The following is a 16470-nucleotide window of genomic DNA, read 5'->3' as shown; positions in this document are numbered from 1 at the left end:
CTCCGGCACCTCTGCATACAATTATTCAGATGATTTATTCCTTTTCTATTTTTGATCAAAGACCTATTATTTCCGATAGGCGCCATGAAAGACCAGGCATTTCGAGCTTTCTACTTGGAGCAGTTGACCTTGACTCTGGCCCTTGAAGCCCCTCGGTTCCGGTTTCCGGCACACTCCGGACACAGTGTTCAAGTAAAGCTCCCTCTCAACTCACAGGCAGAGCCAGCGTCCCCACCTTTTTCCGTTGCAGCAGCACTCGGCTGACGCGGGATTCATTGAGATTCGTCCAACGAATTCTGACGGAGAGCGGAGAGCGAGGAGTCAGTCTGGCCCGGTCCCTCAGCGCCAATAATTCCAACGCCTCCGGGAGTCTGACACCTCCCGGAGACCTAGCCCGGGGTCCAGTGTTGGAGATGTCCTGGAAGAACGCCTAATCCAGGACCGCAGGCGGCAAAGAGCGGCGGGAGCAGGCAGGCAGGTATCTAGGTAACTCGGAAGTTGCCCGCTCTGAGCGTCCTGGGTCCCATTGCCTGGGATGAACCTGACATGCAAAATGCCTGTTTTTCTCCAGTCCTGGGCCAGCTGGGCAGGGTCAGAGAACAGCGGGGCTAGGAGTTCCAGGCCTAGATCTGCCAACGCAGTTATGAGTATTAGGCTGTTCGTGAAGATGGGGGGTGGTGCCCAACTTTGCTCGCTTTGTCTCTAAAAGAGGGTGAGAATGGCGGTGAAAAGTACGGGTTTTGGAGCCTGTTTGGGGTGTTGTGTTTGGGACAGCAGTCGCTCCCCATCTCTACCCCCAGCTCCTCCACGGTTGGACAGTCTGTGGTCAAGAAATATCCGGGGACTTCCGGACATAACAGCTTTTGGGGGGTGGTCCCTGGAATAGCGGTCCCATCTTGCCTGGGGTCTGGCGGCTTTGGGATGGCTTCAAGATTTTACTGCGGGAGACACCGATTCCGAAAAATGTAAATGGAGGAAAGAAACCGCATTCTGCGAAGAAGGCATGGACTTGGAGGCGACAGTCATGCCGCGAGCAAAGGGCGCAGCCAGATCTACCCAAGGAGAATTTTGTAGTCCTGGGAGGCCATTTCCGGATTTTGCTCCATTTTGTACTGAGCGCTGCAGCGGGTGAGTTCTGGAGACCCGCTACAGGACCAGAACTGTAGCCAGACCACCCCCTCCCACTAATCCACACTTTGCCAGGGAGAGTCCTAAACCCCCAGAAAGCCTTAAAGCTGGCCAGTATTTGGACCCAGAACCCTCCTTTGCTGAGATCCAAGGAGGTGCATGAATGAGGGTGTGGATTAACAAAACTACTCCCCACCCAACCCAAACTTCCCCTTGGGCTTCCCTGAGTGGGAGATTACTGTGCCCTTTGTCCCTGTATTGCAACCCTCCATGGCTGCCAGGGCAGGGATGTGAGACAGTAGCTCTGATGGTTTTGGTCGCTCCCTCCATCTTCAATCATATTGCACACAGCTCTGCAGTCCTGCCCCTGCCCCATACCTCTAGTTTCCAACTGCAAAGTTCTCTCACTTTCCTATCCCAAAGAAAAATCCTCTTATCTCCCTACTTCAACAGTCCCGAGGCTAATGAGTTCCCCAGACACACCACCACCCATCTTCTCCAGAAAAGCAGATCCAAGTCAATTGTTTGCAATTGGTCTGGAAGTTCAGGGACTAAATGATATGGGGAGGGGGGTATTCTGTGACTGATGTTCAGATCAGAAGGATCTGGGGCACCCTGGAGGTTTTCAGAAAGACACTTCTTCCAACTTCTCATAAGCCAGACTAGTCCTGGGGGCCTGAAAGTCCCACTTACAGCATCAGAGAAAGTCCTGGCTCTAATTCCTGATTTGAAATGCTCCAGTCTCTATAGCTTGCTAGGATGAGCACAGAGACCCAGAACTCCCAACAGATAATGGTCTCCCCACAAAGTATCCATGCATACATCTTAGACTCCCACCACCACATACACCATCAGTGCACAATTACACCCACTCACCCACCAGGACAATCTCCCATATGATCCACATGTCCACTATATGCACTCCCCCAGTTACAAACTGTCACAAGTACATACTGTACCATTCAAACACATAGCTCACACATGACTACATCTCACAATTACATTCATACAATTAAAGATGATACACAATCAAAAACCACATATTTAACACAAAAGTAGATTCACAAAGAGAAACTAATATGTACTCTCAAAAACACTAACACAATTCATATACAATCACAAAAAGGGTGATCACACAATTACCCCAAAAGACAGTCACATTTTAACATGATTACACACACACAACTTCAAGCCTATGCATACAATGATAGTTTCAATTCACAACTTAAGCAGAAACAAGTATTTACATACAAGAATTTCAAACACATTTACACATGTAGACACCATCACAAACATTCCCCATCAGTAATGTTCTAATTGCCCATACTACCACAAACACAGAATGCACACACACACACACACACACACAACTCTCACACTCCAAGATATCCACATCCTTTCAAATATAGCAATCCCAGGAGAAGCTGCCTCTCCTCAGCTCTACCTTCTTTCATTTTGTCCTCCTCCTTTTCTCTCTCCAGAGTCTGAGGGTCTTTCCACCCATATATCCTTTAGGTACAGGTACCAGAAGCTGCCTCTGAAGCCCCAGCTCTCACCAAACCCAAGTAGCTGCAAGATGTGCAGCTCAGCAAGGAGCAGGCAGCCCTGACTCCGGATCCGGAGGGTTTTATTATTTTTTTTCCACATAAATTACACAAGCACTTTATAAAATGGTTACACAGAAAACACCTTATTAAGTGCATAACTTAAACCCCCCTACAAACAGGATCTGGAGAAATGGGCTGAGTTTGTGTGAAAACCTGTCTGTGCGTACCTGGGTGCAGCTGGGATGTGAGGTTGGGGGGCCCAGTAGGCCCAGTGAGGCTGTTGTGTGTGGAATGGTGTGTCACTGTGTGTCTGTAGCTTTGTGTGTCTTTGAGAGAGAGCGCCATGCTATTCGGGATGAATCTGGGTAACCCTTGGCCTGTACCTAATAGTGAGGGTCAACAGTGTGAAGGCTATGACCCTATGTGTGCATGACACTCTGCCTTAGCTCATGTATGGTTCTTGGGTGGTACCTGGAGGGATAGTGACATCACCTCTATGTGGGCCTATGGTTATTCAAGTGTGTGATGAGGAGTAGGACAGAGAGGAGTTTCCCAGGGCAAATTCAGAGATCTGGAGATCCCAGAAGCTCTTGCGTCCAAACCCATCTCCCTGTCTCTCTCCGTGCCATGTTAAAATTGAAATAAAATGAAATGAAGGAACACTGAGAGGACTCTGAACATTTCCAGAGGACGTGACCTGGGGGATCGCATAGGCTTCTGGGAAGGGGTCTCCGTCCCTGTCCCCAGCGCTCTTTTCTTCCATTTAAGACCGGAACAGTGTTGGCAGGAGCGTTAGGGGCCGGTGCAAGGGGAGCAGCTTTCCCCTCCCACGTGCAGTCCAAGGCGGGGAGGGGTGGGGGAGAGTCCTGGCTCTGAGGCCTCAGAGGCCCTTAACTCGGCCTGGGGTCCCCCAGAGTGAAGCGTGCAGGCTCACTCGCACGCCGACGCCACAGATGTGACGCTAGTGATCTTGGTGGAGTCGTCAGACCAAGGCTGCAGGTTCTGCAGGGCGAAGAGCGACGAGTTGTGTACACACAGTGGGTCAGCCGGCAGCGGCTGCGCCAGGCTCTTCTGGAAGGCCTCCTGCTGCAGCTGCAGGAGGATGCGGTTTGCCTGCTGCCTCTCGGCCTCACGCTCCTCCGCGGTCTGTCGCCTGTACCGGGAACAAGCTGTTACCCGCCAGGGCACCAACCCGGCTCCCGCGCGTGCGAGGGTTCCGAGCGCGCTCCCGGGAGATAGCTTCGGTGAACATGGCTCCTGTTTGCAGCCCCCAATTCCAATTTAGGCTGTTTTAACACATTCCATCTACTTGAGTGTCCTGATTCTGATAAAGGCTGGGAATACAGCCCAGTTGGTAGAGTGCTTGCCTCGCATGCATAGGCCCTGGGTTCAATCCCCAGCGCCACGGGGTGGGGGGAGACTGGGAAACCCAAAAGTGGATGGAGCTGTATCTCCCGGAGGAACTGTGGGTATGTCCGCTAGGCCTGAACTGCTGGGCCTCCCATCTGAGCGCAGCGCCCACACCCTCACCCCCTTAGCTAGGGGTAGGTTGGCAGGTCGTCTCTCCCCACCAGTATGGGAGACCTGGCGCCGCCCCAAACCCAAAGAGCCTCACCTCCCCACGAGTACACAGAGGCAAAGACCAGAGTTTAGACCTCTCTTCTCTCCTTTCTCTGAACCTCCCCCAGGGCTCAGACCTCGTGCACCAAGCCCTGTGCCCTGCCCCGGGCTCCCGCCGGACCCACCAGCTTCCTCGGAGGCAGTCTAGGGAGGCGATGACTCACTTATTCCATTTAATGCCGCCCCTCCACCCTGTCAACTGAGATCAAACGTCTGTCTCTAAGGTGGACAGACCTAATGGGAGTCCCCGGGGCCTCCAGAAGCAATTTGTAGGCGATCGATGAAGCCGCGCGAAGCCTGCGAGGGCTTCTTCCAGCGGCCGCCGCTAGCCTCCTCGCGCCGCCCCTTCTGGACTTTTCATTCGGTGTATCTTTCTGCCTCTTTCTTCCCCCTTGGTTCCTGCGTTTTAAACTGCACCCAAATGTTTCTCTTCATTCACTCTGTGTTTCGTCTATTTTTTTTTCATCCCCCTTCGTTTTCTCTGAATTAAGGGAATTTCTTTGAAACGAAAATGGCGATTTTAATCATCCAATGCTTTCCTTTATTGTACATAAGATTTCCTTAGGCTGCCTGCCATGCTCCCTTTTTCTCTTGGAGTGGGGAATCTATCTTTGTCCCTCTCCTTTGTGTTTCAGTTTCTCTCTTTGCTTGACGCTGCCTTTCTGTGTCCCCACTCTAGTTTGGTGTGTGTGTGAGGGGGTTGCCTGGCTTCTTCCCCTCCCTTAGTCTACAATCCTTAGTAGGCCTTGAAAATACCAGCGACCCCTCCCAGCTAGCCCAAGCTCCCTCTTTTACCAGTTTTCAAAGGGTTGAAACCGAGTCCCCCACCCCTTCCCCAGAGACAGGAATGTTGATGGGGGGCGGTAGACTTGCGGGCCCGGGCTTCCTTTGTGGCCCCAAGGCGGAATCCCGAGCAGATTCCTCGCCTTCGTTCAGAAAAAGAGGAAACTCCAATTCCTTCCTCTCTCCCCGAGGCCCGCCCGGCCCGGCGCCGCCGCCTCCGACGACTTTGCCCAGACTCTTGCGCTCCCCCCGCCACCCACCCAGAGCCTGAGCGTTCGAACTCGCGACAGTGCGTTTGGACCTGAGAATGCGGGCCAGAAGCGCAGGAGGATGCAGGGGTGCAAGAGGGTGTATCTGGAGAATGTTCCAGTGTCTGCAGGGAATAAGGCTACTTAGGGGAGTGGGGGACGCTTAATGTCCGCAAAAGTAGGGGAGAGAGAAGAACGAAAACGAGAGGGGTTGACGTATAGCATGTGAAAAAAATAAAAATAAAACGTGTAGTAAGTGTAATTGAGAAAGGAAAATGTCTTTTTCTCACACACCCATCTGCTCCTAATTGATCCCCCTTTCAGTGGGACCCACGATACCTAGTCACAGCCGGCGCGGATTGATTTTTTTCCTCCCAGGGTAGGGAACCCGGTGGGGAGGAGGCAATCAGAAGGGCCCAGCCTGCGTTCTGGGGCCCCAGTCGCCCTGCCGGGAGTCCGGATGGAACGCAGAAACAAGATGAGGCCCGTTTCTGCTTCCATGTCTCTGGGACAGAAGAGGTTTCCCCGGTAAATGAGAATTTGCACAATCAAAAAGCCTCTGAGGATTCACTGAGCCCAGAGGTCCCAGATACACAGTAGTCTAACACGCCTGTTTGCCCTAGCGGCGGCGGAGACCAGCCGCATCTACATCCGCACAGTTCAGAAAGTCCTGAAGCCACCGGTAAAACAGAGCTAAGTGTCTCCAGTCCCACCTGGCTATTGGTCTTGATTGCTTCCAGCTCCCCGCGAGCCTTGCAGAAGCCCGCTCCACCGAACCGATCAGAAACCAGCGAGCAGAGGGAGTCTGTTTGCCCAAAGAGAGCCAGCGAGCAAGCCGAGAGCAGCAAGAACTGTGCCGCCCGCGGCAGGCCTTCCCTATGTGCTCACCTCCACTTCGTCCGCCGGTTCTGGAACCAGGTTTTGACCTGAGCGTCGGTCATTTTGAGCGCCTTGGCCAAAGCTGCGCGCTCCGCGGAGGCTAAGTACTTCTGGCGGTGGAAACGCTTCTCCAACTCGCAGATCTGCAGGCGCGTGAAGGACGTGCGCGGCTTCTTCTTCTTGGGGGGCGTCCGGTTCTGGTAGGGGTGACCTATACGGCGTGTTACAGTGAAGGGTGAGAGGGCCACTGGAGCGGGAGACAGACAGACGGCAGAGGCAAGCGGCAGAGCGTCAGGAGGCGTCCCAGGCCCGACACCACGCGAGTCAGCGAGCGCAGTGGCTGGACCCCTAAAAGCAAGACCACGATCCTCCCAGCAGCCCTCAGCTCCAAGCCCGCCACGGGAAAGGGCACCCTTCCGCCCGCCAGGCTGACGCCTCCTCGGCAGCCACCACCGCCTAGGCCTCCCTAGCCCGGGGCTTCCCAAGCCCAGTGGCCTCCTTGCTCCCTTCCTCCCACCCAGGGTCAGTGTAAGGAGAGCTAAAGGTCACAGCCCCTGGCCTCCAACCTCAGAAAAGCAGGCCAACGCTAAGAGGCAGAGGGTAATCAAGGTGCCTGACTCTAGGTCTTGACCTGAGCGCCTTCACAGCCCTTCAAGACATAGCGTATACCAGGTGTGAACTTACAGATCTGTGCACACAAACAGGAGGATGTATACACCCAGACAAGTACAGACACAGCACAAGCACACAGGACACAAGGTAATAGGAGGCCATAGTCATATACTCCCTCAGAACCTCCTTCAGTCCCAACACAGGACTAGGATGGACTGTGGCTCCCCAGAGTAAGCCTTGTGCTGAGTGTATAGACACACACACATACACACACACACACATACACAACAGTGGTCTCCCTGTCCCAGGATCCTAATATATGTATATCCAGGAGAGTGGGGTCCTAGTTGGAGGTTCCTCCAGAGCTTTCAACACTGACCTTGGGTAGGGGAATGAGGTGGGCACAAGGCTCTGCCTACTCAGGCCTGCCTGAGATCACCTGAGTTGGAGCATTGGGGCCCATGAGTGAGGGTTCTTCCTGGAGGCCCACAATGCAGCAGCTGTTCTGCTTCTGACACCCCCCACCACACCACACACACACACACACACACACACACACAGGCTTCTGCCACAGTCCCAGAATCTGGTCAGAAGCTCCAAATGCAGTCTCTGTGCTTCATAGAGGGCCTGGAATTCCTTGGGATTATCTAGCCACGCTTAGCTCTAAAATTCTTCTCCCAATGTCTTTGCACACGTGTGTACACCCACACACACACACACACACACACACACACACACTTTCACAGTTGGGCCCTGGAGCTGGGCTGGGAGTCCCAGCTGCAGCCAGCAGAGGCCTGGTTGTCCTATGTCCCCTCTCTAAGGCCCAGACCAGGAATTGAGTTCAATTCGTGGCAGTTTCCCAGTGGGGTTTGGGGATCTGGCCTGCGGGAGGATCATGGTCTCAGATCCAGGGAACGGAAAGTAAGGGCCTGGGGAACGGGCTGTGCCAGAGTCCAAGCTGAGTGCCCAGAGCGGAAGCGGGAGCGGAGGGACCCGGGACCAGCCAAGGAAGGAGCTGAGAGGGCAGGAGCCAGCCTCCACCTAGTGCAGTAATCATCCCGAGAGTCGTCCTCCAGCCACGGATGCATTATTCACCCCGGAGACAACAGAGTTGGGCCCTGGCGAAGACGCCCAGCCGGGACAGAAAGAAAATGAAGAGCAAGCTGTCTCAGGCGACTCAGCCCCGCGCCGCCACCGAAAGGAGAAAGTCTACTCTCCGACAAGGACCTGCCAGCTCTGCTTCGCGGGGAACCCGGCTCTTTGCCGGGCCTGACAGCACGATGGGCACGGGAACTTGATGTGTGTATGGCGGGGCAGAGGTGGGAAACCTGTTCTTGCATCTAATTGTGGGGGTCCCAGCCTCGGTCAGAAAATCGCAGCCGGGGCGAAAGAAACACTTTGTTCACATCGCACCCCTTTCTCTGAGATCCCTGAGCCTCGAATGTTTACAGAAGATAGTCTTGAATCTATAGCCTCTTCCCTCTACCTGACTGGACCCCAGGATCCCAAGAGAGGGGACCAAGGATTGCTTCTTGGAGCAGGGGTCCTGCAGGAGAGTAGGAAGGACCCAGGCTGTGAGAACTCTTGGAGCACAGCGATTCTGGGAACATAGAATTCGGCGGACCGCTGAACTTGGCGAAAGCGAGGAGAGGAGCTGGGCGACCTGGCACTTAGAGGGGTGTTCAGGGAGCCACCAAGCAGGGAAGGGGTAGTGCAGAGCCCGAGCCACGGCCAGGCGGGGCGCGCGCGGGCCGGACTCACCTGTGAACCTGTCCTTTGTGTATCTGCGGTTACTCTCCATCCAGGGGAAGGTGAGGCCGGTGAGGTTGTTGACACCCGGCACGGCAGGCACAGAGGGCACAGTGGGCAAGCCAGTAGCCAGGGGTTGGGGGTGGGCCACGGCTCCAGCTAGCGGCCTGTGCGCTGGCACCCGGATCACCCCGGCAGCGCTCAGCGCCCCCCGCCGCCGCCGCTCCTCCGCCGCCGCCGCCCGGCACCCAGGGCCGCCCGGCCAAGGCCCATGCAGTTCCACATTGTAGGAGCCGGCCAGCGGGCCCATGCTGCAGGCGCCGCTGCTGCTTGCGGGGCCGCCGGGGCCGCCCGGGCCGCCAGCGCCATAGGCCCCGCGCCCCGGCCCGGCCCGGCTGCGGAGCCCCGCCGCCATAAGTGTAAGCGCCTCCGACCAAACAGCCAAGGCCGTATTCTCCGTCCTGGAGGCGAGAGGCCGGCCCCATGCAGCCGCCTTGGTCCGGGCTGTTGAGGATCTGGTCAATGCCGAAGCTGATGGGCTCCGCGTGGCCGGGGTGGAGGTGGTGCGGACCCAGATGCTCCATGCTGGCCCCGGCCCCGGCCCCACGGGGGGGCCCGGGCGGCGGGTGCTTGCTGCGCTTGGTTATGGGGGGCAGCAAGCAAGGGGGCGCGGAGGCAACAGCGGCTCCTGGCTGCGCCGGAGACTTGAAGACGAAGTGCGCAGAAGGGCTAAAGTAGGGGGGAGGGGAGAGAGAGAAGGGGCTCCGTATTCTTCCCTTCTGCAGCTTCTCCTTCCCCTCTCCGGCTGCTTGCTCGCTGTTGACTCTGGGACATCAATCACCGGGCGAAAAAGCCCTGTGCTAGCGAGCCTCGCAGTTTCGGCCGGGTCTCTCCATTGGCTGTACGCTGAGAGGAGCGGGGTGAATGACAGCGCGGGGGAGGGGGAGAAAGGGGGAGAGGAGGCCAGGAGCCCAGACAGATGCAAGAGCCAGAGACAGAGGGACAGAGACCAAGGCTCTGAGTAGTTCCTGTAGAGAGGGAAGAGGGGAACAATGAGGAGAGGCTTAGAATGAGAAAGAAAAGGAACAGGAAGTGGCCATTCCCAGAGATGGACAGACAGACAGACCCAAGGAGGGAGAAGTGAGAGTCCTTTGCCTCTCCTGGAAGGAGCCGCCCCCTCATTTTTGGACTGGGCCAAAGAAGTCCAGCCCACCAAGCCTCTGGGGACGGGTGTCCTGCCCAACTGGAGAATCTCCCCAAGGGCTCAGCTGGGAAACACCTGTCACTCAACCAGGCGATTTACTCCAACTTCAAGTCCGGCTTGTTAGAAGGTAGAAGACTTGTCTTCTCCCAGGTATGGAGCCCAGGCCCTGAGGCAGGAGGGTGAGTTCAGGCTTGTCCTTCTTTAAAACAGGGCCTATGAACAGCTAGCTACATATTGTTATAAAAAGCAGCAGCAAAACCAACTCAGCCCCTTTAGAGAAATTAAGGAAGGTAAGACTTCCTGAAAGGCAGGTACAAGTCAAGAGAGTTGGTTCAGGGCTTGCTGCTGGGGTGCTCCATCCTCAAGATACCCCTTTCCATTTAAATAAACACATTCTTCAAGAAGCAATCTCCACTGTGTTTGAATGAATCCAACCAGTTTGCTTTACTTTCCACCTAGCACCTAGCCCAGGCTGGCTATTCCAAGCAAGAAGTCTTTAAACTGCAGTGAGAAGAAGGAATTATTTTGTTATTTTTGGAGTCTCAGGGCAGGAGACCTAAGGGCTTAAGGTAGTGGGGGCTGGGGTTGGTGGGACTAGGATCAGGGAAGTGCATCCAGGACAAATTTAGGCCTTTTCAAAGCTTTGCCTGTGGCTGCCTGGCTGAGAGCCCAAGAGAGAAGGAGGAAACTCCCTTTTTCTGCTTCCTCTCTTTTCCCTCTCCAGTCGGGAAAGGTCTGCTCTCTCCTAGGAGTGAAGCTCTGAGAAAGGGAGGTCCCATTCAGATTCAACCTTCTGGGAGGGTTTATCTCTACCAGGTAAGATGCTAGAATGTGAGGGCTCACATTCTACCATTCAAGTCTCACTGTAATCTATTTGTTTTGGTCATGTCCATCACTTCCACTTGAAAAGATCTTCTTGAAGGCAGGAAGTGGTTTACTCATCTGTGTCCCCCTGCTAATACAGACCAAATCAATAAAATATGTTCATCTTGGTGAATAATGAATGAGTGGATCTTTAGTCAACAAATATGTATTGAGTACTTACTATGTGCCCGGCACTATTCTAGGTACTGGAGACACAGCAATGAACAAAACAACGTTTCTGACTTCCTAAAGATTACATTCTATGGAGGGGGGGGGTCAGACAATAAACAAAGAAGATAGGTCAAGTGCAACACACAGGGCTGTAATCTGTAAGTACTTGGAAGGCTGAGGAAGGAGGACAGCAAATTCAAGGCTAGTCTGGGCAACTTAGGGAGACCTTGTCTCATAATTTTAAAAAAGTGGGGGGAGGCTGGGAACATAGCTCAGTGGGATAGTGCCCCTGGGTTCTATCATCAGTACTGCAAATAAATAAATAAATAAGCCAGATGTTAGTAAGTATTATATAGAACTATATAAACTTGACAGCAACCCTTTGAGATGAATATTATTCCAACTTTACAGATGGGAGGACTGGAGAGGCTAAGTTGGTATATAGAGATCAAGATGGAAGAACTAGACTGGCTTTGCTTTTCTAGGTTAGCCTAGAAACCTGGCTGCTGGCTGGAAGCTGATCTACATGGGGGAAAACTCTGAACTCCAGCAAAGGGGACAAAGGCCCCCTTGAGACATAGCCAGATATTAGTTAGTAGTTGTTTGTAACTCTAAACAAAGCCATGAGAAGGAAGGTCCACTCCTTTAGGAGTTCTGTGCCCACCCCCCCCCCACAATCCAGGTATTATATACAACCTAGAAGGTTCCAAAACTTATTTAGAAGTTGTTTAAATCTAAATGAGTCTCTTTCCTGGCTCTTATCTTGAAGGAACACAAATGTTTACTGAATAACTACTATATGCCAGGACCACATCACACATCTTACTTAAGACTCATAGCAATCCTGTGAAGTTAATATATATGTCCACTTTTTTATAGTTAATAAAACTGAATGAAATTTCATGGCAATAATTATTCATAACAACCAGAAAGTGTAAACAACTCAAATGCCCATCAAATAATGAATGTATAAACAAAATGTGACATATTCATTCAAGGGAACATCATTCCACCCTAAAAAGAAATTTTAAAAAAGTGCTGGTTCATGCTACAACAAAGATGAACCTAGGAAGCATTATACTAAGTGAAAGAAGCCAGGCACAAAAGGCCATATGATTCCATTTAAATGAAATTTCCAACATAGACAAATTCATACAGGTAGAAAGTAGATTTGTGGTTGACAGAGGTTGGGAGGAGAGGGACAGGGAAGTGACTGCCAATGGGTACCAAGTTTTGTTTTGGAATGATGAAAAGATTCCATTAGATAGTGGTAAATTTTGCACAATTTTGTGAATATACTAAGAAGTGCTGAATTGTACATATTAAAGGATGAATCCTGTGGTGCATGAATTATATTTCCTTCTTAAAAAAATTGTTAAAAAGGGACTGGGAGTGTACTCAGTGCTAGAGTACTGGCCTACCATGTGTGAAGCCCTGGATTCAATCCCTAACAAAGGAAGAAAGGAAAGAAATGAAAACTGAGACTCAGTGAGGTGAACAAACCTGCCCAAGTTTCTGTAAGCAGAAAAGGATTGATCTGAATCCCCAAACCTGAACTATTTCCTCCTGTAGGAGATTGAAAAAATCATGGGAAGGGCACTATAGTGCCTTAGAGGTTGAATCCCAATGGACTTACTCCTTTTCTAACCACAGTTCTTTCTGCCTACTGCAGTTAAAATCCTATACTTCTAGATTAGCTTCAGAACAACTTCTCTTTGCCACCCTTTGGCCAGTATAGGAAAGTACTTGAGTTTTCCTAATATTCTCCTCTTCCTCTCTTCTTCTCCCTCCAGAAATGCACCTTTCCAGGTTCTGACCTTCCAACCCTGTCTCTTCCAACCCTTTGGCATCTGCCTGACTCACCTCTTAAATTCCTCAGATCTAGCACCAGTTGTCCAGGGTGCCAGGGAGGAAACTTTGCCCTTGCTGGCCCAGGTTGGCAGAGGGCACAGCTGCCTAGTGATCAACTAAGATTGTCCAGCTCTTCTCATCAAAATCTAGCACCTGAGGGATAGCCTGGCTTTCCTCTGCCCTCCCCCTTCCTTGCCTTCTTATCTAAGTAAACTTTTATCCCAATCCACTTCTGAGGTAGTTCTGTGACTCCACTTGACCTCAGTCCTTCAATGGGATAGTTACTGAGGACCAGGGCTTACCTTTTTGGTCCTTGCCTAGAAAGATAAGACCAGTGGGTCAGAATTTGTTGGGTTCTTGCCTTTATTGCATCTTCTGGAAGTGCTGTTACCTGAGCCATACTGCAGGTCGGAAAGTCTTCTAAAGTGGGGGAAGGAGAGTGACACAGAGCTTGTGTTTATTTGGTGCAGGTTCTCTGTTTCCACGGTACTTAGCATTCCTTGCAGAGAAGCACTGCTAGGAAAGAGGAGGGCTGGGAAGGAAGCAGGACCCACAAAGCACTGAGATGTCCTAGTTGCCTTCAATCACAGTAATTATTTCTCTTTTCACCCTCCAATAATTCTGTGTTTTTGTTATCTTCAGTTTACAGATGAGAAAACCTCAAGGTACTGAAAGTTAGGCAGGGGCAGAGGCTAGAATTCAGCACTGCTTTGGGACTCCACTATCACAAGCTGCTTCCTCAACACTCACCTTGGCTCTTGCCTTGCAGGACTATCTTGCACTCCTGAGCCTAGGTGAGTTGCAAACCCTTTTCTCCAGTCCTGAGGCCACCTGGTAACTCCTGTCCCCCAACACCATCTCCCCCCTCACCAGCTGAATAAAGAAGTGTCTCCAATTAAAGGGGGAGCAGCTGGGGCTGAGGCCAGAGCTGGGGGTGGAGAGAAGGATGGGAACGTCCCATGGGGAAGCCTCTTTGGATCCCACACAGCTCCCTCCCCCCTCTGGGAGAGACCCTTGGGCCAGGGGTTGTCCTTTAGCTTAGGGGTATATGTGGTAACTTAATTACTTTGTTCATGGGACTGTGTATCTACAAGGGGAAAGACGGATGTGAAAGTACATGTGACGGTGAGGGTTGAGAGGGCTGTGCAGATGTCCTGATCATGTCTTTAAGGAATAATTTTTAAAATTTATTCCATGAATATTTATTGAGTGTCTATTACATATCAGGCACTGTGTTGGGCTGTTGAGATACAACTGCAAGTTAAACACATGTTGGTAAGATTGTTGGAGGAGAGAAGGAGTTTGGGTTGTTTCTACAACTGGGTTTTTCCCATGAGGTATGTGTGAGAATATAAGAGAATGTGTGTTTTCTGCAACAGCATGTGAAGCTGGTTTCTATAAATGTTCCTCTGTGCTGCACACATATGTGTGAAAATATTAGTGTAATAATGGTGTGTGTGTGTGTGTGTGTCTGGGAGGGTGTCTTATATTCTAATATAGTTGTCAGGGAAATGGCCATATGTGGGTCTGTGGGGAGTGGGGAGACAGGGATGCCTAATGAATATCCTGCAAAGAAAGAAATATGTAAGGGGATGTGTAACATGCAGTGGTCCATGGCAGGACCCTTGGGGGTCTGTATTTTTAAAAAATATATATATTTTTATTAGTTGTTGATGGACCTTTATTTTACTTACTTATTTTTATGTGGTGCTGAGAATCAAACCCAGTGCCTCAAACATACTAGGCAAGCTCTCTACCACTGAGTCACAACCCAGCCCCTGCTTGGATTCTTATTCCAAAGGAAGATATAGGCTCCACTACCCCAGGCATCAAACTAAGGTCTCCAATCTCTCTCTGAAAAACTCCCTTTCAAGGAAGGCTCAGAGACTCTCAAATCCCACCATTCAGCACTCCATCTGGACAAAATATCCCTGTCCCTACCACACACACACAGGAGATTGAACCCAAGGCTTTACACAAGCTAGGCAAGCACTCTACCCTATGCTATGCTACATCCCCCAGCCCTTTTTATTTTATTTTGAGACAGGGTCTACGAGCCTCAGCCTCCCAAGTAGCTGGGATTACAGGCACATGACCCCAGACTATAACAAAAATGCCTTTGATAAGGCTATCTTTGATGCTAAGTCTCCTCTTAGGAAGTCAGAACTCCAGAAAGGATCCGACAGGCTTTGTGCTGAGAAAGCTCAGGGCAAGGAATACCCGATGGCCCTGTGGACCACCTCCGCTCCCAGATAGCTCCCAAATAGCTCCCTGGGCATGATATTTAACTGTCCAACCTTTGGCCCAGGAGGAAAGCTCAGCCTAGGACTCAGAGCCGCTGTGGGCTGGCCTCAACTTCTCCAATCCTTGGTGTCTACCCTAGGCACTATCCTGGGTTCTACTCTGCTGGCCAGATGAGCCTGTACCCCAGTGTGCAGAATTTTAGGCACCAGAGGGCATCCGATCCTCCCCAGCTGAGATGTGGAGAAAACCAATGTAGAGAGCTCAAGCCAGCTCCAGGCCAGGCCTGCAGAGCTTCCCAGGGCCACCATCATCCTTCAGGAACCATCCTACTTCCTGTATTGCGTGGGACTGGGGACTGCAGCAGTCTGGATCTCCTCCAGTTTCGGGCTCCCCAACTTCGAGTTGGAAAAGAGATGAATAAGGCAAGCTTCCTAGCTGAGCCAAGACCCAGCAGTGGCCAGATTCTCATTTCCTCGACCCCTCTGGGAGGGTAGATTTGGCCTCAAGGGAAGAGCTGATGAAGACCTCCAAGAGCCCCTAAGTGCTTGGGCTTCCTTGGCGTGGGCAGGTCTGGTTATTTCCAGGGTGATCAGGACTCAGTTTGCAAATCGGAAGCCGCTGGTGCTGGCTGAGCCATTACCAAGCTGTGCTGGGTGTGGAAAACCCTGCAGCGTAGAATGAGGGGGCCCTCAGGGACGGATTTAGGGAGTGTTCTTGGAATGAATGAGTTGAGTTGGAGTCCAGTTTGAAATTAACTCAAGTTCCTCTTCTATCAAAAAAGCACCCAGGGAGGTGAGGGGGGTAACGGACTCGGCCCAGGAGACCCAGCTGCTGATGACGGTAGTTAGTAGTGGGGTACTGTACCGCACACGGTGTCCTGAATGCACAAGGAAACAGCATACACACAAATGGTGACATACAGACAAATCGGAACACCCCAGGCTTTCCAGATTCTGTGTTGGCGCAGATACACAGACCCGCACTCACCCCTAACTTGGAAACACAGGCGTGCGATCCCCACAGGTGCCCACAAAATGTCCTTCAGGCGTCCATACACAGGTACCCCCTAGATGCACCCAACTGCACCCACAGACCCTGCAGCATAGATTGATATTAAACAAAACCAAACCTTCTCCCTTAGTGCACGCACCCTGGCGGGTCACTATACACCCGCGCACACACCCACAGGTGCACGCACTTCCGCACGACCATCCAGCTCAGAGTTTTAAAAACGCTTCGTCCCTCTCCATCTCACACTTCGATGGCCACACTGAGCACACAGGCCACCACACAGTTTCCCAGCTTTCCCGGGGAGGCCCGGGTCGCCGAGAAGGGGCGGGGAACAGGGCGAGCCGCAGGTGCCAGAAGCGGGGTTGGGGAGCGCCGAAGGGGGAGGGATAGAATCCATATGCATGGACTCCGCGCACAAAGAGCAGCTGCCCAGAGACAGAGCCCCGGCGGGCCCAGAGTTGCACCGTGGCGGCGGCGACGGCCCAACTAATTGAATTAGGTCGGCCTAGCCCTGCCACCCGCGCGCCACCCGTGTCCGCTTTGCCACCCTTTGGCCAGT

The 16470-nt window shown here is 52.2% G+C and overlaps 1 protein-coding gene across 1 annotated transcript; it reads right to left on the bottom strand.

The window, feature by feature from the left end:
• Positions 1-2738: 2738 nt before the first annotated feature.
• Tlx1 (T cell leukemia homeobox 1) lies at positions 2739-9730 on the bottom strand. The gene is given in 4 exon segments (XM_015494891.2): positions 2739-3828; positions 6215-6416; positions 8579-8949; positions 8951-9730. Coding segments are annotated over 4 exon segments (996 nt in total). The 5' UTR covers positions 9151-9730; the 3' UTR covers positions 2739-3605.
• Between the last annotated feature and the right edge of the window lie 6740 nt (positions 9731-16470).

Source organism: Marmota marmota, unplaced genomic scaffold (assembly GCF_001458135.2).
Source record: "Marmota marmota marmota unplaced genomic scaffold, marMar, whole genome shotgun sequence".
Classification (NCBI taxonomy): Eukaryota; Metazoa; Chordata; class Mammalia; order Rodentia; family Sciuridae; genus Marmota; species Marmota marmota.
Note: the sequence above shows the minus strand (reverse complement) of the source record. Positions and strands in the feature narration are given on the sequence as shown.